A 23,396-nucleotide genomic window follows, 5' to 3' on the forward strand; every position below is an offset into this window, starting at 1 on the left:
GGCAAGCCCAGTGGCTTCCCTTAGAAGGGGCCATTATTGTTGGCTGGTGGCAAGCGATTTGGGCTTCTCCTCAGGGATTTTCCTTCCTAGCTCCTTAGTTCAACCTGTGTCTGTTCCCCCCACCCCCCACCACCCTCAGGCAGGTCTAGTTGGGCGCACTTCAGGATATGACCTCTCAGGGACACGAGGACACCTTTCCTCCCACCTCCTTGGTCTCTCCTGCTCTGATCACTCACATCGCCAAGAGTTGGGCCCTTCTCTCCATCCAAGGTGTCCCATGGGCCTGTGTGCTGGGGACAGTCCTCTTGACCACCATTTCCAAAAGGCCGGCTCTGTGCCAGGCCAAACCCAGGTGGTCCTGCTTGCTGCCCCCAGGAAGCTCACCTTCAGGTGACTGAAGAATCTTCAACCTTAGCCTGAAGAAGGAAGCTTGGGGTCGGGGGACGCGTCAAGATACCTAAAAACCTCTGTGAACAGGCCCCATCGCTGGCTGCACACTACTCACATGGGATGAGTTTAGGTGTTACACAGATAGGTTCGCATCTATTTTTATAGTTCCTTTCTATTTTTGGCAAATGATGCTGCTTTTCCATTTACTGAGGGGAATACAAAGTCTCCTTTGAAACTTCATATAGGCAAGAAAAGGGGAGAGACTAAAGGGAAGAGCGAAGTCAGTGACGTTCCAGGTGGTGCGGGAACGCGGGAGATGCCGGCTCAGGCCGTGGCAGCCTTGCCTTAACGTGGGTTTTCTGTTCGGTGAGCAGGAAGCAAGGCAGCGAAGACAGCCTCCGGGGCCCCGACCCGCCCCCCGTGGGGGAGGAGGAAGTGCTCTTGTGAAAGGCGGTCCCCGCGCCGAGAGTTGGGGGGCCCCGGCCCCCGGCCCCCGCGCTCGCATGCATCCTCTGCGGCCCGACGAGGTGATGGAGTAGCTGCCTGGACGCGTGACCTCGCATGCAGGCTGCACCCTGCGTTTCCATAGCAGCATGTCCTACGGAAACCCAGCACGTGTGTAGAGCCTTGACCGTCATCTCTGGTGTTTTTGTTTTGTTTTGTTTTTCTTCCTTTGTTGTTTTCAAGGGGACAAAAAAAAAAAAGACTTGACTCCATGACATCGACCTTGGCCGCTGGCTGGCTGAACGGGCGGGTGTGAGGAGTTGCAGACCCAAAGCCACATGCATTTTGGGACAATTGCTTTTTAAAACGTTTTTATGCCAAAAATCCTTCATTGTGAACTCAGAACCATGTCAGATATACCAGGTGAATGTGTGTGGGGTTTGTAAATCATGCAAAACCGGCAGAAAACTCTGGCGGTGTGGGCTGAGACCACAGAGTTAGTTGCTGCGTTTGAAAGGGAGAGGAAGAGGGGGTGTCACTCCTCCTGCAAACCCCGAAGGCCCCAAACTCCAGGCCCGTGGCACCTTCCAGGACTGTGGACTCACGGGGTCTGGGCAGGGCTAGCCCTCAGTAAGCTGCAGGGAGCTTCGATGCACCTTATTTGTAAGAAGGACTTCACATTTTTTTATGGGTAGAGTTGTAGTCAGGAAAAGGGAAAGGGCTTGAAGCTTAATTGCTTCGCAAAGGAGATTTTCCCCCCCTCGAAGGGCGTTCCGTGGTTGTTGTGGGGCGGGGGGTGGGGGGGGCAGGTTTCACCTAAAGGACTGATAGCCACTCACAGCGAGTTTCTGAAATATTAAGGGAGCTCTGGTCAATCTCTTGTTAAATGACAAAAACTTCAGGGTGAAATCCTACACTTCCATGTACATTACATGGCTTACGAGTAAATAAAATATTTTCGATTCTCTAACTAGACTGAACTCTAGAGTAGTTCAGAGATCATTTAGAGCTTCCAGGATACTTTCCACGGCTTCAGGCATGTGATCAGAGTTAGAGCCAATGAAATCTGTGCCTGTATATTAGCAGCTTGGTCTGTTTGTAACCTGTGTGTTCTAGAGACTGCCGAGGTTTTATTTTCTCAAATACTAGCTGATTGTTGCAGTCAGTGAAGCACTTAGTTTCTGGAGGGCCAGTGAGGAAATACTCGGCTTCAGCGGAAACACAAAGATCATCCTTACCGGTAAAGCTCTGTTAGGATCTACACAAGAACTTTGGGGCGCCCTTTTAGAGAGGATTGTTGAAACCCAGAGTGGTCCTCAGGGTCCAAGAGAGCCAGGGCTTGGCACAGGGAGTTCTGCTTTGTAAGCCAACAGTCCCAGACAGAAAAGGTTTATCTTTTTGGGTTTCCGCTCGTACTGGGGATTCTCACTGCAGTTCAAGTGTGACTTCTTTCTCAGAGCCACACATGGAGGAGGGTGAAGTTCACGGGGGAGGAAAACAGGAAGGCCTTTGCTCGGGGAGATTCCCAGTGTTTTGTGGACTCTGGTTGGGGGAAATAGTGTCGAACTGGGCTGAGAGGACATGCTCTCCTGTAGTTTCTGTCTGATCATCGCTGGTAGGAGGACTTTTTGCAGAGAGATGGGAGCAAGGCCTCGTGCCCCCGCTACCCAGCGCATCCACAGAGCCTGGGTGTTGTTGGCTTCCACAGACCTTCGTAAGCTCTTGCCTGTCATTTAGCCAGACTTTTCTTGCTGTCTTATAAGCAGTACAGAATTAAGGAATGCTGGTTTCCAAGAGCAAAGGACAACCGTCAGATGAAGGGTTGTCTGGCCTGCTTGCTTTCTTTTTGTAACCTGGTACTTCCTCTGGCGTTCCTGCGCTTGTTTGTACTTATAGGCACCACCCCTTCTGGGAGCAGATGGGGTCTGGTTAGTTTGCAATAAGCACCTTGCAGTAGTTCAGGTGAACCTGTCCTTAGTCCCGGCCTGTCTGTGTGACTGTGGCCTGGCCGAGCGGCTCGCCCGGGGCGGGCAGGTAGCACGCTCTCTGCAGAACTCCTGTTTACACAGCTGCATCGGGCAAGACCGTTTCTTCCGCCACAGAACTCCCCACGTAAGATTTCATACGCGGAATGCCGGCTGTTTAGGCAGGTGGGTTCATAACTTTTTTTCCCCAAAGAAACACCGAAGAAAGCTGTGCGAAGGAACTGCACCCCTCAAACAGTATAAGCAGAGGGCCTTACTGTCAAGCGTAGGGTTACCGTTCTCTTGGAGTACAAACACTGGTTTTTCGGAAGCTGGCTCTGTCAGGAAAGGGGAGAAGCCATCATGGGCAGCTTCTCCGGGTGAGCAAAAAGGATGCCCTATCAGTTTCTTCCATTGCTGGCTCATCTGTGGGACCAATTTGGTGTAAGCAACCTGGGGCCTGCGCAAGTTCTTGCCCCATCTTCCTCTGCCCTGCTCCACTTTCCTCGTCTCTTCCACAGGCTTACCGGAGGCTCCCAGAAAGCCTTAGCTAGCCCCTTGTTGGCTCTGGGGGCTGGAGAGGCCGTCTCCCCAGGGATTTGGCCTTTCCCGTGAGTTAGGGCTCCCATCCTTAAAGCCTTTCTGGAACGAAGAGGCGAATACCTGAGCATTTAGATGCATGGGCTCAACCTATTGCTCTCACTCATCTTCCAAAGGGGAGCTTTGCATTGCTGGGGGGAAGAACCATGACCTCCACTTGCTTCCAAGGTGCTAGAGAAGGTTTCAAGGTCGTCGGTTCCCATCCCCTTTGCAGCTTTATGGGCCGAGTTTCGTGGGACTGCTGACTTTTTTATTCTGTGTCTGATTTAATGCCCGATGCTTCTGTTTTATTCCTGATCCTTTCTACTATGCATTTTCCTTTTATCAGGTGTACAAAGTTAAATACTGTGTATTTATCACTTAAAAGTACATGAATTTAAGAGAAAAATAAGCCTTTGGTGTTTTTCCACAGATGTTTAAGCTTCTCTGTAAACTTGAAATAAACAGACAGCAAAATGGTGCAAAGCCTGGGCCTTTTGGAGGTATTTTTGTTGGTCAGTTTACAGATGTCTGTAGGACATCCGTCCTTACGTCTGTTTTTCTTCCTTAGGCTGACTGTGAGATCAAATGCCCAAGTCAGGGCTAATGTATTCAGCATTACATTATTCATGTCTGTGTAACCATGTCCTAGTATCCCGCTACTAAAAGTGTGGTCCCTGGACCGGGAGCGTCAGCATCTCCTGGGAGTGGGTTGGAAGTGCAAATTCCCAGGCCCCATTTAAACAAGATCCCCAGGTGACTCATGTGCCCACGGAAGTCTGAGAGGCACTGCTTTAGCAGGCAGGTAATTGCTAGATTCTTCTGTTGGAGACCAACTAGGTGAGCAGCTCTGGGAGCGGTATTAATTACACGTGGAACACATCCTGTGAGGAGGCATGTTGTAGGACACATCACCCCATAAGGTGGGTATTTATCCCATTTTATGGATCATCCCGTGTAAACTGAGGCTCAGAAAAGTTAGTTGTCCAAGGGCTCCACCTTTGTCAGCAAATGCAGGGTTCTACAGAGCTTGGATAGTTTTCATGGTGTTTGGAGACTGTTTTAGAACTGATGCTTCCTCCAGGCTAGGGTCTGGGGGTTCCCTGCCCTCCAAATGTGAATCCAGCCCATGGCATTGCCTTACTGGCTTTGAACCTTGGCTTTCTGTTATGAAGGGACAGCAGATGAAGTGTGAACACTCCTTGTTCTGTTGTTGCAGAAATATAACTTTGGAATACTGGCATTTAAGAGTCAAGAGCAGGTGTACCTATTCAAAGACCCCACTGAGAATCTAATGAAAGCCAAAAGAAATGAACACAGGTGCATCGCTTTGCAGTTTTAGGAGTTCCAGAGACTCCCGGAAGGCCCTCCATGGGTGCAAAGGTGAAGGACCCCTACTTAAGCAGCAGCGCCACGGAGGGCCAGCAAGTGGGAATATAGCTGAAGGCCTGGTGAGTAAAGTAAGCAATGCCTCCCCCATCCTTCACCCCAGCTGGCCTTAGCATTCTGAGATAAAGGGAGGCCAAAAGAAGTCTCTCCCCACTCCAGTAACTATCGCGTCTTAGGCTGCAAGATGAAAAGCCGTCCCTAAAAAATTCCAGCTCCACTCGATCCATGTGTTCAGGCAGGCTTTTTTTTTTTTTTTTTCAAAAAGGCAGCACGAACCAGAGCTTTTTCAAAGGGGTTCAGTAAATGTTTCCTGCCCCCCAAAGCAACAAAAGCCCAGGTTTTATCCAGCAGAAGCAGGCACTTCTAAAATAAACGTTCCCTTTGGTACTTGGAAATGAATTCATGATGGGGGGGGGGCAGGCAAGCAGCTTTCTTTAAGGAGATCCTGAAGACTTGTTGCAGAATTAAGTCGGTGTGAAGGCGCAGCTAGAAATAACCTCATTAACATTTCAAACAAAGTAGGTGTAGGTGGTGCTGCTTGTGGCTTGGAGACTTCTGGAAAGCAAAGGGGAGGGGAGAAGGATAAGCCATGTTATTATCTAAAATTGTGTCCTCCATGGTGTAGTACCACAATTTTGGGTAAAAAAAAAAACAAAACACCACCAGATGCACGGGTAAGACAAGTAGTCACTACAGGACAAAATCTTGTAAATTCTGTAGGAACACAACCTAACAAAAATCAAAACTCTCAGGCCTTCAGGAGAAGGTCGAAGCAGGGGGAAAACACCTAAGCTCCAACCGCAGACTGCTTCAGAAGTTTTTTTCTGAGCACAGTGAGCTGGGACAACAAATGGGACAACAAATGGGACAACAAATCTAGCAATTACCTGCCTGCTAAAGCAGTGCCTCTCAGACTTCCGTGGGCACATGAGTCACCTGGGGATCTTGTTTAAATGGGGCCTGGGAATTTGCACTTCTTTTACTGGTTGAAGTAAAAGGGAAGGGAGGAAAGTTCTAGTTCGTGCTATGAAACCACACAAAGATTGAGAAAATCTTTTTAATGTTTGGTCCATGACCACCTCAGCGTGCCTCTTCTCAAAGGACACACACCGTCCCGTGACAGCATGTGCTAGAGGTCCAGCGACCACACCCGGCTGTCCTTCCTTCCCTCATAAAGTGCTTGAACCGAGTGCCGGGCCTCAGTTGGGCCTGTCTCACAGGGAGCTGGAGCTGGGAGCCCCCCAGGGAAGGCTGGTTCTGGGTGAGGCCCCCAGGTCTGCAGTGGCAGGAGCACCACCGCCCTTGGGCCAGAAGTCGCCCCAACACCCGCAAGTGTCAGGGTGGTTTACTATTCACATCCTACACACAAAACAGCTGGGCGACCATGAAGTTCTTGTGCAGTGGAGATGGATTCAGAATCTGGAACCTTCTCTGAGGTGACACGGCAGCCTCTTCTCCCTCTTGGCTGTGCTCTGATGAGGGCCGGGGGGAGCCCAGTGTGGAGGAAGCATCACTGGTCCATCTCACCGCCAAGACCCTGCAAAGAATGATATGTTTATCGTTGATTGATACGCTTATGGATAGACGTACACCCACCAGGTGCTGCCCACAGCTAAGTCTGGACCATTTGGGGCGGGTGAGAGCCAGGACTTCTGGGCAGCCCTTCACAACGGAACATACTCAGGTTAGTCCTCATGCAGGGGGGGTCTCAAAGCATGGTACCCAACCCCTCTTGCTATGCAAGGCAAGTTTAGTGTGGGGTTTTGTGATAATATTCACTATTGTAACTAACTTGAGATGTCACTAATTAAAATGAGGCTACATTTTATTATTTTTTTAAATAATTTTTTATTTTATTTTGTTTTGTTTTTTCAAGATTTTATTTATTTATTTGAGAGAGAGAGAGAGAGCCCATGAGAGGGGGGAGGGTCAGAGGGAGAAGCAGACTCCCTGCCGAGCAGGGAGCCCGATGCAGGACTCGATCCAGGGACTCCAGGATCATGACCTGAGCCGAAAGCAGTCGCCCAACCAACTGAGCCACCCAGGCGCCCTATTTTATTATTTTTTAAAGATTTTATTTATTTGAGAGAGAGTGAATGCGCGCGCGTGAGAGAGAGCGAGCATGAGAGAGTGCGCACTTGCACAAGCAGGGGGAGAGGCAGAGGGAGAGGGAAAGCAGGCTCCCCGCCGAGCAGGGAGCCCGATGCGGGGCTCGATCCCAGGACCCTGGGTTCATGACCTGAGCCGAAGGCAGACGCTTAACGACTGAGCCACCCAGGCACCCCGCGAGGCTAGATTTTAAAGAGGGATGTTCTAGAAGTGGAGCAGAGAAGGAGCGCTGTGCGGCTGCCTGGGTTGACCACATGCCCAATAGCACCACTGTGCTAGGGCCTCCCCCAGACGGCCCAGTACTCCAGGTGCTCACCACTGGGACAAGAAAGAGGTGCAGGAGGCAAGGTGCTTGGACCTTCCTGCCTTCTGGAGTTCAGGAGGGGGCCTACCTGCTCATAATCCTCCACATACTTGTATTTCTTCTCCCGGTAGTAGTATCTTTTCTTCATGCAGTAGAAGACTATGACGTCACATAGCACCGTCGCCTGAATGTGGCACAGGGTGAGAGAGGAGGAGCCGGGATGCTTTCGCCCCTGCTATCCTGCGCTTGCCCCTTCCCACAAAGCCTAGAACCTTTCAAGGAAAGTAAAGGCAAGGCTCTCCCTCTCTGGAAAAGGTGAGGCCCCAAGGGCTGCGGTCTTGAAGAAGCAAAGGTGAGGGGGTGCTGGAGGCAAGGGCAACAAGCCTAGAGGGTCGACTCTAGAAACGAGTTTAGGGTCAAGGGGAAGAACCAAGATGCCAGTGGAGGGTCTCACCTCGCTGGGCTAACTACTGCTGAGGAGGGCCCCAGGCCCGGGGGTGAAGGAGCAGTCTAAGTCACTCACCACCCCTAAGAGCGCCAAACCGGAGCCGACGTTGATCATGGTGGGGATGATGTCAAATTTCCCAGCCTCCAAATGACAGGAGAAAAAGAAAAAGTCATGATAGAGGGCATGAACAGATAAGAGGTGGGGAGAGGGCCCCTTGTCTCTGGCCAACCCAGAAGCCTGGGTCTGAACCAGATCCCCGAGAGGAGGGGGTAGCCAGGCTACCTTTCCAAACACTATGATGTCGAAGCGGATGCCATAGGCCTTGATGAGCGTGCGGTGCTCAGCACCAGTCAGGTGACTGTAGTACTTGGCAAACCTAGGGGAGGAGGACAGGTGAGAGGCAGAAGGCACAGGGCAGGGACAGACAGGTGGCTGGATCCACCTGAGCATCTCGAGGCCTCTCCTGGCCATTGTGGGTCATGCAGCATGAGGGCTGGGCTGTTGGCAGGAGGGTGCCAGGGCCCACGGGGCACCAGAAGAACTCGTCCAGCATCACTGTCACCTCCTATGGCTGAGCTGGAACCTCTCACTCTGAATATCCTCCATATCACAGCTGAGCCACCTGCACGTCTCAAGGAGATCCTGGCCACTAACAGAATATGGTCAGTGAGCAGCAAACCCCGGGCCTGCCTTGTGGGTAGGGGCATGGAGCTGGCCACGAAACTCCACAAAACTCACAGAATCAGCACTGGACATCTTTTTAAAGAACCACTGACCCATCGATGACTACATGAATAAATAAATAAAGTAAAATAAATAAAATTCCACACAAGGGAATACTATTTGGCCATAAAGAGAAAGTAATGACAAATGCTACAACATGGATGAACCTCAAAAAAAACACGATACTGAGTGAGAGAAGCCAGTCACAGAAGGCCACACGGTGTGTGCTTCCTTTTCTATGCAAGTCCAGGGAGACAGGAAGTAGATGGTGGTTGGCGGGGACTGAGGTAGAAGGGAGGACAGAGGTGATGGCTGAAGGATATGGGCTTTCTCGCTGAGGTGATGAAAATGTTCTAAAATTGTGATAGTCCTACAACGTCATGACTAGACTAAACGCGATCCAATCCCACACTTTAAATGGATGCACGATGTGGTAGGTGAAAGATATCTCAAGCCATTAAAAAAACCCACAAGGGGGAATGGTGGTGGTGGGGGGCACTGTTGAGCCATGATGCCATTTGCTGCCCGTGTTATATAGGACATTGGTTCCGAGAAGCCTGAACTCTTGGCCCCCGATCGGTCTGGCCCACGGCATCCATGTCCTGGTCGGGCCTGGGATTCAGGTGGGGCCTGATACTAGCAGAGGTCAGGGCGAGGGGTGTCCTTCTGGTGAGGGCTTCCATGAGCTTCTCTCTGTCCCGAGGTTCTGACCCAAGCTTGAGGTTTTCCACAATGGTTTCTAGAACTGTCTAACAGAGATAGAGCAACACAAACCTGATTTCTTTCCTAGGAAAAAGAAAATGCAAATATCTGCCCTAGTATCAGTGAGCCACATGGTTCAAGATGATAGCCGACTGCCGTTCCGGATGGTTCTATGATCCCATGTGTCTTTGATTGTTCACGTCACCACTAGAGGGAGACAAGTGCAACACGAACGCACCTCAGACCTACTCGGCTGGCCCCTGGGAGGGCTGCTTTGTTTAAGAGTGGCAAAATCCGTGACAGAGGCCACAGAGCGCCCACGAAAATGTACACGGCTAAGGTCTTTGCTACCTCAAGGAAGTGGCAAACCTGACCCTGGCCCCTCGGTCCTTCCGTCAAATGACCAGCTCTCCTGGGTTGAACACTGTCACCCAAGATTTGTAGCCATCTGGAACCTGTGAATGCGAAATGCAAGTAGGGAAACAGGGTTTTTGCAGGTGGAATGAGTTAAGCTGAGCTCGTACTGAATTAGCGTGGACTCTGATTCCATATGACTGGTGTCCTATAAGGAGGGGACACACAGAGATGTGCCCAGAGGGAAGAAGGCCATGTGACAAGGGTGGCAGAGACGGGAGTGATGGGTCTATGAGCCAAGGAACACCGAGCATCGCAGGGAGCCACCAGAACCTGGAAGAGGCAAAGAAGGTGGCTGGCCTTGCTGACACCCTGATTTGGGGCCTCTAGCATCCAGATCTGTGAGAGAGTAACTTCCTGTTGTTTCAAGCCACCCACTTTGTTAATTAGTTAAGGTAGCCCCAGGACACTGAGAAACTAATTCCTGGGTCAGGCCCCAGCAGTCTTTGGTCCAGAGGATCACAAGCTCACCTGCTCCTCAAAATCAGTACAGGGACAAGGCTCTGCTTGAACACTCTCTCTGGCACCTAGCCTTCCCACTGCCCTTGGGGGGCTGAGTGAGTGCTGGTCTTTGATGGGCATGGATGCCCCCACTGGGGAGTGATCCAGCCACTATCGCCCCCGGCCCCCACACAAGAGAACCAGGGCCCAAGCTCACACCTACCTGAAATTGTAGCCGGGGGACACATTGTGGTCCACATCCCGGGTATCCAGGCGGCGGAAGGAGTAGCTGGGCAAGCAGAGGGAGGAGGTTCTGTCCAGGTTGCAGTCCCAGTTGATCTGGATGCCCATGATGCCTCCCTGTGGGTTGTGAGCAGAGACAGAGCCAGCTTTCCTCGCGGCGCATTCTAGAATGAGGTGTGTTGAAAACTGTCAGAGAAGCCAGGGGCCCGTGCCTACCTCGATGGCCATGTCCTGGAAGCTGTGCCCTGCGCTCTCCACTATTTTGCCAAGACGGAATATGGGGCAGAAGGGATCTGTTACAGCATCATAAGTGCATGATTTGAGGTAGGTAGTGGTGATGTTGGGAAGAATATTCCTCCTGAAATCAAAAGGAAGCAGAAATGAAGCGAGGAAAACCTCAAAGAAGAGCCAGAAGTTGCTCTAAAACACCGGGGAACTCACTCAGCCGGCCAGCACTTACTTGCTGAAATTAAATTTGGGGTACCAGATGTTGTTCTTAACCAAAAGAGTGAAGTTTTCCGCAGCCTTTAAAAAAGCAGGTCTGAAAAAAATCGTAACGTATCGTTAATAAAAGTACACATATACGTATACTCACATCCTTAGGCAATATTTTAACAAAGCACGTGCACATGCGCCTTACAACGTCATTTTGTCAAGAAAAAAAGTGAGGGCGCCTGGGTGGCTCAGTCGGCTAAGCGGCTGCCTTCGGCTCAGGTCATGATCCTGGGGTCCTGGGATTGAGTCCCACGTCCGGCTCCCTGCTCAGTGGGGAGCCTGCTTCTCCCTCTCCCTCTGCCTGCCACTCTGCCTACTTGTGCTGTCTCTCTATCTCTCTGTCAAGTAAATAAAATCTTAAAAAAAAAAAAAAAAAGTGAAACATCTCAAGCATTTCCTACTCTCCTCTGTATAAACACTAGGTCAGCAAGGGGAGACTAAACCAAGCCTTTCCATTTCTTCCTCTCGTGCCTCTTGCTGAAGGCAGCGGGAATTTAAGAGCTGGAGGAATAGTGAAGGAGGGGTGAGGCCTAGTGGCTTCCCGGGGAAATTATTCAGCCTGCAGCTGTGGGGTTCCAGAGCTCGCCTCCCTCAGGCGCTCTCAGGGGAATGCTCCACAGATCTGGTTTTACAAGTCAAAGCAAAGGTAAATTCACCCACAGGGTGGATCCTGACCTCATCTCAAAAGTACATAAAAATCACATGTCTGTTGGCGCAGGGCCTTGACTCTGAGGTGCCACGTCAGCTCCGTGCTGACAGTACAACCTGAATCTGGGGCTCCGAGGGGGCCCCACTCCTTTGGTGGGTTTCTATGGAGAATCCAGAGCTGTAGGCAGACTCCTCTGTGTGTGGGCGGGGGGGGGGGGCTCCCCTGATCGAGGTGGAATCTTTGAGTTTAGAAACAGTTTCAACAGTCTTCTCAACCCTGAGACAGAAGCAAGGCCACAGAGCAAAGAGAGCCGAGCCTGTTGCTGCTGATGACGAGAAAGGCCTTGACCAAGGTGCTTTTCCGGGGCTTTAAATCCCCTCATCCCTGTATCCAGAGGGATGCATTATATCAGGATTTTTCGAACTACTGTCATTCCCTATACTTTTTTTAAGATTTTATTTATTTGTCAGAGAGAGAGAGTGCACAAGCAAGGGGAGCAGCAGAGGGAGAGGGAGAAGCAGACTCCCCACTGAGCAGGGAGCCCCATGTGGGACTCGATCCCAGGACCCTGGGACCATGACCTGAGCTGAAGGCAGATGCTTAACCAACTGAGCCACCCAGGCGCCCCTGTCGTTCCCTATACTGTAACTTTCCCCCCACATCTGTCTACCTCATATGCAATACTTTTTTTTTTTTTCAAGATTTTTATTTATTTGACAGAGAGACAGCGAGAGCAGGAACACAAGCAGGGGGAGTGGGAGAGCGAGAAGCAGGCTTCCTGCCGAGCAGGGAGCCCGATGTGGGACTCGATCCCAGGACACTGGGATCATGACCTGAGCCGAAGGCAGACGCTTAACGACTGAGCCACCCAGGCGCCCCATATGCAATACTTAAAAAAAAAAAAAAAAAGATTTTATTTTTAAGTAATCTCTACACCCAGTGTGGGGGCTCAAACTCAAAATCCCGAGATCAAGAGTCACACGCTCTATCCACTGAGCCAGACAGGAGCCCCTTATATGCAATACTTTTAAGATTGACTCACCGGTTTTAAAAAATTAAGGTGAAATTCACATAATGTAAAATTAACCATTTTAAAGTGTTTAATTCAGCGGCATTAAACACATTCAGGATGTGCAAACCATCTCCAACATCTGGTTCTAGAACATTTCCATCACCCCCAAAGGAAACTTTGTACCCATTTAACAGTAGCTATCTATTTTCCCTTCCGCCCAGCCTTTGGGAACTACTCATCTACTTTTTGTTTCTCTAGATTTGTCTACTCTGGATCTTTCAGATGAATGGAATCATACAGTATGTGTCCTTTTGTGTCTGGTTTCTTTCACTTAGCACCCCGTCTTCCAGGTTCATCCATGTTGTAGCATGTAACACTTCATTCTTTTTTTATGCCTGAGTCATATTCCCTTGCATGGATGGACTATAACCTGTTTATCTCTTTCTCTGTTGTTGGACATTTGGGTTGTTTCCGCTTTTACGATCAACTCACTTTTTGAATTGGCATTCATTTTGAAATGAAATTTTCCATCATGACCATAAGAGGTATCACTGGCCCCAAGTCAGAGGTCACTGTTCAAATAAATATAATCAAATCAAAACAATATTACTAAATGTTGTAGTTAATATTACTGTTTGCCCAAGGTGCTGAATCTGGGGATTATTCTTTGTGAGAAATGGAAATTAGCAAATGACAACAGACACCCCAAACCAGGATTTCCTCCTTGATATAAGTACAGAAGCTGAATTTGAACGGACATGGGAATGTCTATCCATGTGACTCATGTTATTTTATGTATCACTGTACACTTAAAAATCACCTTCCACTGGGGGCACCTGGGTGGTGCAGTCGGTTGAGCATCCGACTCATGATTTCAGCTCAGGTCATGATCTCAGGGTTGTGAGATTGAGCCCCGTGTCTGGCTCCGCGCTTAGCGCAGAGTCCGCTTGGGACTCTCTCTCCCTCTCCCTCTGCTCCTTCCCCCTGTGCTCTCTCTCTCTAAAGTAAATAAATAAATCTTTAAAAAAAATCACCTTCCACAAGATTAAATCTATAACCTTGCTGTCCAATGAAAATATAATGAGACACAAATACAAACCACCTCGTAATTCCAATTCCTCACATTAAAAAGTAAAAAGAAGGGGCGCCTGGGTGGCTCATTCATTAGGCGTCTGCCTTCGGCTCAGGTCATGATCCCAGGGTCCTGGGATCCAGCCCTGAGTTGGGCTCCCTGCTCAGCGGGGGGCCTGCTTCTCCCTCTCACTCTGCCCCCCCCCCCGCTCCATGCTGCACACATGTGTGTGCTCTCTCTCTCACTCAGATAAATAAAATCTTAAAAAAAAAAAAGCAAAAAGAAACAAGTGAAATTAACTTTTGTATAATAACCCAATATATCTAAAGTATTACTTCACCAGGTAAACACATATTAATTTTATACATACATACACACACACACACATATATGTATATATATATTTTTCCCCCCATAATGTCTTTGGACTCTGGAGTGCATTTTACACAGAGCAGTTTATTTGGCTCCAGACACATTGCGAGCGCTCGGTAAACACCCACGGCCAGTGGCACTGATGTTAGGGAGGGAGCACGGCTCTGTAAGACCCTTTCCACCTCAGAAATGTTAGATTCCTTTTCTTTTACTGTTTCCTTCCCTGGCCTGAGCTGCTGCCCTCAGCAATCTTGAGAGAGCTTGTTTGGAGGTTCTAGCAGGGGAGCGCAGCTACTCGTATACCCTTGACCGAAGAACGGTCCTCCTCTATCGGGGAAGGTCGTCCTCTTCGACCGAGCGCGCAGCTTCGGGAGGGACGCACATGGAGCGGTGAGGGAGGAAGGGGACACCCGCCTAGCCAACCAGATCAGCCGAATCAACCCTGGCGATCAATGGGGTGACAGATGTCGCAGCCAGATCGCCCTCACATCCTGCCCTCAGCAATCTTGAAATCAGAGGTTCTTCTGTTGCAGCATACCTGGGATGGGGTTCATGGGACTCCCTGCGCCTCTGGCCTCATCCAGGCCTCAGTCTGAACTCTGGGTCAGGAATGCTGGAGTTGCAAGCCATTCTGGGAGCATTACCTCTAACCCTACCCAGTCCAAGCAGAGCAAATTACTATTGGGAAAAATGTTATTCTGGGGCAACCCTGGACCTGTTCTACTTTATACAACACACTTCAGTGGACATTATTTATTTTCCGGCCCAGCCTCTGTTCCCTTCTTTTCTGGTAACAGAACCCCCAGTTTCCTTTGGAAGCCACACCTCCCTACTCTCAGGCTGTGTTCCTCGGGCGGGACTGACTCCACCATAGCTCCGAGATCGGCAGGTGACCCAGGCCTGAGCTGATAAGCAAAATCCATGCCCCAGCTACAGTGTGGGCTGAGGGATGTGGCTGAAGATGTGATGATGGACAGATCTAGAACCTCTATGGACAACTGGGCTGGAAGACTTGGGGGAATGTAAGCCCGGAGCCACCTCCTGGGACTACACCATGGGTCCTGCAAACGAAGCCAGTATGGGGGGAAGCAGAGTCAAAATGTAGAGACTCTGAAGCTGTCCTTTGAGCCCCAGGTCTAGTCGTGCTGGGCTCTTCGTAGTTTGTTGAACAATAAACTGCCCCTGCTATGTGTGTGTCCTGGGTAAGGCACTGAGAACTGTTTCCTGGAGTTACTCGCAACTGACAAGAGTCCAGACATGGAAATAAATCAGCTGCAGTCCCATGACAAGTGACAAACACTGTGGCCCACCTTGCCTCTGATGGTTGCCTGTGGTCCCCGCCCTGCGGAAGCCTGACTCCACACAGACACCAAGAGCACAACACACAAGCCTTAACTCCCCTGCCGCCTTCCCTCGGGCAGGACTCACTTGGGCACGTGGCTATCATCCTCCACTGGGCACCAGGCTGCCACCTCGCATGTCTTCACAGTCCCATTGAACAGCACACATCTTCCTGTTGCAATTCCTGCAGGGGCAAGGGAACCCAGGTCTGCAGGGGTCTCCTATTTTCTACTTTGCAAGGTAGAGAGTGGGAGCACCGCCACAGCATCCTGTGCAATCAATCGTGATCTATTCCAATTCTGGGATTTATACAGTTTCCAGAAACGAGAGGAAAAGAGTTGCCTGAGTCCAAAGGCAGCGCTAGGACGATGCCAAGCTCCAGCACAGGGCAAGATCTGGGATGGCTTCTGGGGCACGGGTGACAGGTGAATGTTGAGAAGATCCTGGGACCCTAACCTAAACAGCAAGCTCACTCAGGGTCATGTGGAGGAATTGGGGAATGTGCGGGATTTCTCCATCCTGAAGATTTCTCTATGAGACAGGCCCCACAGAGGAGGCAATCTAGTCAGGGGCTGCCCTCCCCAGGCTAAGTGTCTACTGTGGGGTCACAGCCACATGCTCATACCATTGCTGTGGGTGCCTGAAGAGCCAGCAACACAGTTGGCATCTGATTTACACACAGTGGTCTTATCTGGAAGCTGGAAAATGAAGAAAGAGGGAAATGCCATGTGGTCAGTCAGGTGCCGACGAGAGGGGCCTGAGGCCCGAGGCTCTTCCCAGAGAAGCTGCCTACCTCAGGACAGAAGCCCTGGGTCTGGTTCACGGTGATGATCATGTTGGTCATGATGAAGAGGGAGTTTTCCTCCTGCAGAAGGGAGACAGCATCACTCTGTTACCTTCAAAGGAATCAAGCCGAGCCACGAAGAACGCCAGTCACTCATTTAATAGGACAGTACCTTTCACTTTGCCCACATGCCATGCAAAAAACAATTTAAAAAATGATCTTTTGATCTCTTGTTCTCTGAGAGTTTATAATCTAACTGAAGACAGGATTCAAATAAATACTGTACCATAGTCCCCCTTATCTCCAGGGGATGCCTAAAACTGCATATAGTATATGCAGAGGGTGGGATGAGGAGCGATTGCTTAATGGGTGTGGGGTTTCCTCTTAGGGTAGCGAAATGTTCTGGAACTAGAAGGAGGTGATAGTTGCATAATATTGTGAATGTACTAAATGCCACAGAATTTTTAAATCTGAAATAGTTAATATTATGACATATGAATTTCACCTCAGTGGAAAAGGAAATGCCTATCACCTGAGGTGGTTCCTTAATTAAAGCTTGGCTTGTTGAGGGAAAAGATCCAACAGGTGCGCAAAACATCATCTGCCAACCAGGCTACCTCAGAGGTACAAAAACACAAGGCCACCAAAGTCCCAAGTTTGGCTGGTTTTCTTTCCTAACTGAAATTAAATAAATAAAACATTCTAGAGAAGACCCAGTCAGGGTCCGTAACTGACGCTCCTCCCTTCGAGAAGGTTCTGTTTTCTCCTCCTAGGAAGGTGCCAAATGGTTGATTTAAAGTTTCTGGAGTGCAGTTCACTGGGGATGAGACTAAAGAGTCGGTTGCTAAGGACCTTCCAACATTAGGAGTAAAAGACAAAGATGCGCAAGAATTCTAGTTGGACCTCCCCCTCACTGAGCACTGGCATTCTAAAATGAAATACCGGAAGCTTTCTCTCGGCATTTCAGACTCCCAGGAAAAGTGGAGTCAGCACTGGGAGCCACGTGGGGGATCAGGGTAACTCAAGGATCAAAGTGTCTGTAGACATCTCCACCCCCAGGTCTGACGAGGTGGTGGAAGCTCTGGGAATGGCTGGCATCTTCCAAAGAAAGGCCTAGAACAAGCCATGTTGGGAGACAGGGAATGACCCCAAGAGGAGGCCTGAGGTGGTGGCACGATGCCCGCGCCTCTCCCCTGGCACCCCTGTCAGCGTCCTCGGTGTTCCCACAGAGACATGCTGTTCACGTGGTCTATAGAAGCTGCTCCAGCGGCTCCTGAGATAGATGTGAACAATTCAATAGGGTTTACTGTTTGTTTCCTATTTCTTCTCTATTTTAAGCTTAGGGAAACTTCAGTCCAGAGATGAGCCGAGTAGAAGTGGTGCAAACTGACGTTTGTGTTCCATCTGTGGAGAAGCAGGAGGCCATTGTGAAAGCTCATGAAGGGAGCTCTGTGGAGCTCACGAAGCCCCGGGGCCAGAGCTAAGCTGGAAGGCAGAGCTGCTGCCTCTTCCTTCCCACCGAGGGTCAGAAGCAGTGGGCCCACACTCTTCCTTGGTCCCAGTGAACACACTGAGTGTGGCGGCCCCAGAGCTTGCCAGGACGAGGCCATGGCTTCACAGAAAGGAGTGGTCGCTCTGTTGACACAGGTGCATGCCCATAGGACCACCCACCTCCAGCAAACTACGAATCCCCTGTTCCATTTGGCCTGCATTGCTTATCCGCTCAGTCTTCCCTCTGGGCACCCCGCAAAACCCTTCTCTTGAGAAGGCAGGGAGAAAACAAACACACTTGAAGAAAAAGAGAGTTTCTGAAGTTCTTGCTTTCCCTTGCCAAGCTCTGAGACGAGAGATTTAGCCACCCCAGACGTCCTAGCACGGAAGCCATTTGGAGGGATATGTTAGGGTCTGGCTGCGGAGCATAGACATTATGATGGCTAAAGAGAGTCAGTATTTAACTTGGAGCTTTGTGGATTAACAGACTGGATACTAGGATGCTGTATCAAACACCTTCTTCCCTTCTCCTCTGTTCCTGATGAAATCCTATGTCTGTTTCCTTCCAGTCTGGCTTTGGTCTCCAATTACCGATCAACTTTCTACACTGAAAAGATTTACCTTGTGGGTTTACAACAATAAAGCACATACAAAATGTGGGAAGGCAATATTTCCACCCGAATTTTTCCCAGGATTTAAAATATTTGCTTTTCTACCTTTCGGGGCTTGAGACAGACTGAGTTGTCTGTGTTTAAGCCAGCCATGATTTAAAGCTGAAGAAACATAGCTGGTTGAATATTGTTTATTAGACCTTAAGGCAGAAAGAGATCCTTCTGCACTGCTTTCTTGGACTAAGACAATTAGTCTGGGCCTCTGTGATGTTAGAACTCTGCCAATCATTAACCAAGAGTGCAAAGTCAGGGGGCGCCTGGGTGGCTCAGTCATTGGGAGTCTGCCTTCGGCTCAGGTCATGATCCCAGGGTCCTGGGATCAATTCCCACATTGGGCTCCCTGCTCGGCAGGGGGCCTGCTTCTCCCTCTCCTACTCCCCCTGCTTGTGTTCCGTCTCTCACTGTGTCTCTCTCTCTGTCAAATAAGTAAATAAAAAATCTTAAAAAAAAAAAAAAAAGAATGCAAAGTCAGTAAAGGGAAAGGAGCTAATCAGAAGCTTTGGTGTCAGACAGAAGCCACGGTGGGAGGCATACCTGGGCTGGAATCACATAATCCGCCACATCCCAGACCCGGAATCCAAGTGTAGAAGTGTTGGTTACAGTCACGCCTTTGGCTTTGGTAGTAACTGAGCTGACCACAGAATCTGTTTCTTGGTAGCCTTTTTCCCACACAAACACCCACCTACAAAATAAAACAGGCCCTTTAAATTGCCATAAGGATTCTGTGAATTTGAACTGCTGCTAGGGAGCCTCTGATAGCCAAAGGCTGACAGTATAATGTTCACTAATTACATGACTTTGCAAAACTGCTTGACTTTGGGGGGCTCCATTACCACTTCTGCAAAATGGGTGTATAACCTAAACCACAGGGTGGTTTGTGGGAGATAAATGAGATGACGCAGGTAAAGCACTTAGCATAGTGATCAGCACAAAGAAAGTACTCAATGAATGCTGTCTTTATTAGGTATTTGAGCACTTCCAAAGCACTACGACCTGCGGAATTACCAAGAGATGACAAAAATTATGATAATAGTTACCATTTGAGTGTTTTCAGGTGCCAGGTACTGATCTAAGCTCTATATATGTATTAACTAATTTAATCCTGACGACTTTATAAGGCAGATATCATTATTATTCTCTAGTTTTACAGAGGAGGAAACTGAGACACAGAGAGGTTACGTCACTTGCCCAAGGTCCACACAGCTAGCGAATGACAAAGTCAGGATTTGAACTCAAGTCTTTTGCTTCTGAAGCCTCTTTTCTTGCCCTGTATGCTATATTCCTTCTAGAAAAGAGAATCTCACTGTTCAAGTAACTTTTTATACTAGTTTCTTACATTTTTTCTCCAAGAATTCAGGTCACATGTATGCTTCTCTTCTCTGGGAAGAACTGGGGGCCTTACAACCAGTCTGAATAACTAAAAATCTAAAGACATTAGCGCGTAGTGGTTAGGACACTGGAACACAAACTGAAGCCAGCGATCATGGTTCATTTCTCAGCTGCACCGTTCATCAGGCATAACTTTGGCCAAGTTGCTTAACTTCTCTATGCCTCAGTTTTTCCCATCAATAAGATGGGAATGATAATAGGATTTCACAGGACAGTTGTGAGGTTAAATGAGTTTTGCCTAGTAGATGTTTAGAACAATGTTTGTGTTGCCATTGTAGGCTGAAATTGGCCTTGATGGGAGTATTTCCACCATGGAAATTGGCCAATGCTACAAATCAGAACTCCTTCCTGCCAGAGCTGTTATTAAACACCTACCGGCGACTATTATTGTTGTTATTATTTCTAGAAACAAGAAATGCTAGCATCTGTCTCCTCTTATAAGCCCTAGCTGCTGAAACTTCGAAAAATCACTGGTTTTGGTTACTTATACGTTAGTCTGGTCTGAGCAGTCTCCATATTCATTGTCCATCCTAGAGACAGGCTTTTCCCCAAATAAGGCCTTTTCTTCAGGGGTTCTAGGAATTTAGCTGCAATATAAAGCTTTCATTTAATTCTATTCAGGCACACAGAAACTTAGGGCAGGAAGGTTACCATTATTTTACCATAGTGTTCAGTGAGTTGCTGAAGAGAGACACATGGTTTTACAGGGATCACTATGTAATTGACTACCTCCTCATCATATGACAGATAACAGAATTAGATAATTGAGAAATGCATGTTTAGTCTAAGATGAATTGGATCAGGAAGCTAAGAGATGAGTTAAAAAGAAAGAAAGAAAAAAGCCCTTAGTTCAGATCCTGAGTCAGTTTTGATCATAGGAAGATGGATAAAGCTTTTACTGCTTTATAGATCCTCATGATCAAGGTAGCAAACATTCCAGGAACCTTAGAAAGCTGTGCTGTCCAGCAGAAAGGTAACACAAGCCACATATGTAATGTACTTTCTAGTAGCCATGTTAAAAAGAAAAATAGGTAAAATTAATTTTAATGATAGATTTTATGTTACCGAATATATCCAAAATATTTTAACATGTTATCAATCTAAGGTGTATTAATGTACTATTTTACTTTTTTGGTTGTTTTGCACTATGTTTTCGAAACCTCGTGTGTATGTTATGTTGACAGAGCATCTTGATTTGGAGTAGGTCCATTTCAAGTGCTCAAAAGCCACAGGTGACTAGTGGGTACTACATCATCCGGTGCATACCTCCTGTAGTCTAGAACTTTACAGATACCCTAAGATAGGGTTAAACTAATCCTCCCCCTAGTATCAAAAGCCAAGAGGGAAAAGCTGAGAGCCCTTCATTCTAAACGCTTCCGATCCAATCCAGCAATGTGAGTTTAGTTAGCCAGTTAGTAGCAGGTCTCAAAATTTAAGGGTGCATCACAATCACTGGGGGGCAAGGAGTTGGTGGCGGTACTTAATGAGACTAAATCCAAACCTGGGAGTGGGCCAGGTGGTTCTGATGTACAGCCCGTATGTGGGAAGCCATTTCACTGAATCCTGTCAGAACTTACTGCTGCTGGGCTGATAGCTGTTAGAAGCCAATACCTGCCTGATCAGGTGAATTCCCGTGGACCATGTTAACATTCCAAGCCTCACCCCAGGGTGGGGGATCTGTTACTTTTCTACGGTTCCTCAGGTGAGTCTTCCGTGATTTGGTAGGTTTAGGAAACATTAGGACATTGGTTCTCAAACTGCTCCCCATCAGAATCACTTGGGGAGTCAGTCATACTCCATAGCAATTAAATCAGAAGGTCTGGGGATGGGAGTCAGCAATCAGTATTTTTAAGATTCCCCAAGGTTCTAATGTGCGGCTGGGGACCACAGCATTAGGCCTTCTAAGAAAAGGAATGCCAGAACGGATAACATCTGTCAGCTCAGCAGCTGTAGACACCATTAACACCCTAGGTGGACCTTGAAAGTGGGCCCAGTTAATTTCTACCTTCTCTCGAGTTTCATTAATTGTAATGGGTGCGGGGCGCCTGGGTGGCTTAGTTGTTGGGCGTCTGCCTTCGGCTCAGGTCATGATCCCAGAATTCTGGGATCGAGCCCCACATCGGGCTCCCTGCGCAGCGGGAAGCCTGCTTCTCCCTCTCCCACTCCCCCTGCTTGTGTTCCCTCTCTGTCAAATAAATAAAATCTTAAAAAAAACAAATTGTAATGGGTGCACTCAATTAAAATTAAGCACTTGGTGAGGGGACAGAAGGTAGCAGGACATATAGAAGTGTAAGAGGGCAGCATGGGGAATGATGAAGCGAAGGAAGGTACCTATACAAAACCCCCCCAACAACTCCACAAAACGAAGTGAACTTTAAATGCTTTCTCGAGTGTGACCTCTTCATCATCTTGGGTTACCCCATGATACTTAAAGGAAAGGACCGGAAGCCACTGGCCCAAAAGGAACCACAGGGAAAGTCCAAGCCTTGGTTTCTCTCAGCAGATCATCAGAATGGGAAGTGAAGTGCAAAGATTGAAACGTTAAGGGCAAAGCCAAAGGACAGCATGGAGCAACTCGGAACAAGAAGCAGGAAGGGTGAGGATGAAGGTCTAGCCAGGCTTTGCCCTGAAAAAAAACCACAGTATCAAAGCAGTCTCCTGCCCCGGAGCCCGGCCCACCGCCCGGCCCTCTGGGGGCCAGGGTCCGGGGAGGCGTATGTCATCCGCCTCTGGTCGCCGTCCCCCGGACCGCGCCTGGAGGCCGCCTGCGGGGCTCGCCCGGTGACCCAGGCCAAGAGCAGCAGGTGCACGGCCAGGACCCAGAAGCGGAGTTCCCGGCCGTCGCAACACTCCGGACCCCCGAGCCCCTCGGGGACAGCGCCCGCGGCCGCGCTCACCCGATGACGTAGGCCAGGATGAGCAGCTGCACGGCCCGGTTCATGAGCCCCACTTTACGGCTGCGGATGAGCACGATGCGCGGCGTGTCGTACTCGAACAGGAAGGCGGCCAGCACCGCGCAGCAGCCCGCCATGGCCGGCTGCCGCCGCGCCGCCCGGCTCCACGCTCTGCGCCCGGCCACCCGACCCGCCGCCGGGTCCGCGCCCGGGAGCCCCGCCCAGGCGGCCCGCGGCGCCGCTACTCGCGTGGGAGGACCCGGAAGGAGGCGGCGCTGCGCCTCGGGGCGGGGGCCGGGCGTAGGCGACGTCCTTCTCGGGTACGAGCGCCTCGCTCGGGGGGAGTGGGACCCGTGGGGAGGGGGTGAGTCCTCCCTTGAGGACGAGTGACCTCGGCAGTAGGGCCGGGAAGAACGAGCGACCCCCGCAAAGTGGCATTGGCTCTACCCGGAGGGGGTGATCTCCTCTCTGGGAACGAATGACCCTGTGGAGGGCCGGGGGGAACGAGTGACCGCCTTAGGGGAGACAGAGCCGTCGTGGAGAGTGACCTCTCCGTTGGGCATGAGTTACCCCTCGCGGGGGGGAGGCGCTGAGGTGGGAGGGGGTGGCTACTGAGCTGCTCCTTTAGGTGGTCCAGGAGGTACGAGTGACCTGCGGGGGACGGGGCAGCTTAGGAGAAAGAGCAGCCCCTCGGGAGGTCCCAGCTTATTCCTTCTCAACCTCTGGAAGAAAAACCTAAATGTCAGGCGCCCCGAGAGCCCTGGGCTGGAGTCACACACCCTGTACGGTGGCCTTGTTGGAATTGAAGCGAGGCCACACCCCTGCTCCAATTCTGATGCTTCCTTAGTTAAAGGAGGAGGGGGGAAGCATCCTGAGCCAGGGGAGGGTTTCTGTGGCCGTCCTTTCAACTGAGAAAGTTTTATCACAACTTTAGGGAGAATTGGAAAATAAAGGGAAGTGGAGGAAACGCCCACGGTTCTACTCCTCGAACATAAATTTCCACGTTTATTCATTCCCTTTCAGGTATGTTTTCAAAGATCTATTTTATATTGAGTTTCATTAATGCATTCAACAAG

General features: G+C 49.6%; 3 protein-coding genes across 11 annotated transcripts in view; 2 read left to right on the forward strand and 1 right to left on the reverse strand.

The window, feature by feature from the left end:
* CAMKK2 (calcium/calmodulin dependent protein kinase kinase 2) overlaps positions 1–23,343 on the forward strand; it is a 67,583-nt gene extending 44,240 nt beyond the window's left edge. For 5 of the 6 annotated variants that reach the window (XM_064578338.1, XM_064578342.1, XM_064578341.1 and 2 more), the window contains one exon: positions 765–3,863. In XM_064578338.1, the coding sequence (XP_064434408.1) occupies positions 765–929 (165 nt within the window). In that variant the 3' untranslated portion in view covers positions 930–3,863. Of the gene's footprint in view, positions 1–764; positions 3,864–9,140; positions 22,641–23,254 lie in introns of those variants that run through there. The other variant, XM_064578340.1, reaches the window with a different exon arrangement.
* On the reverse strand, positions 5,810–22,457 carry P2RX4 (purinergic receptor P2X 4). 4 transcript variants are annotated; one of them, XM_045887702.3, is made up of 12 exons: positions 22,324–22,457; positions 18,572–18,719; positions 15,885–15,956; positions 15,717–15,789; positions 15,179–15,275; positions 10,611–10,691; positions 10,367–10,508; positions 10,131–10,267; positions 7,910–8,003; positions 7,703–7,768; positions 7,268–7,363; positions 5,810–6,303 (listed from the first exon to the last, which is right to left on the reverse strand). In XM_045887702.3, the coding sequence occupies exons 1-12, from the start codon at positions 22,455–22,457 to the stop codon at positions 6,277–6,279; spliced, it is 1,167 nt and encodes a 388-aa protein (XP_045743658.1). In that variant the 3' UTR covers positions 5,810–6,276. The 4 variants fall into 4 exon arrangements, with proteins under 4 accessions (XP_045743658.1, XP_064434415.1, XP_045743657.1 ...); XM_064578345.1 differs by lacking the exon at positions 7,268–7,363; XM_045887701.3 differs by having other exon boundaries at positions 7,703–8,003.
* IFT81 (intraflagellar transport 81) overlaps positions 23,269–23,396 on the forward strand; it is a 182,113-nt gene continuing 181,985 nt past the window's right edge. Inside the window, exon 1 of the mRNA XM_064578329.1 lies at positions 23,269–23,343. The gene's annotated coding sequence lies outside the window, so the exon portion shown is untranslated. The remainder of the gene's footprint in view (positions 23,344–23,396) is intronic.

The sequence above is a fragment of the Mirounga angustirostris genome, unplaced genomic scaffold, assembly GCF_029215605.1.
Source record: "Mirounga angustirostris isolate CCGP_5_RB_7025 unplaced genomic scaffold, mMirAng1.0.hap1 SCAF_14, whole genome shotgun sequence".
Taxonomy (NCBI): Eukaryota; Metazoa; Chordata; class Mammalia; order Carnivora; family Phocidae; genus Mirounga; species Mirounga angustirostris.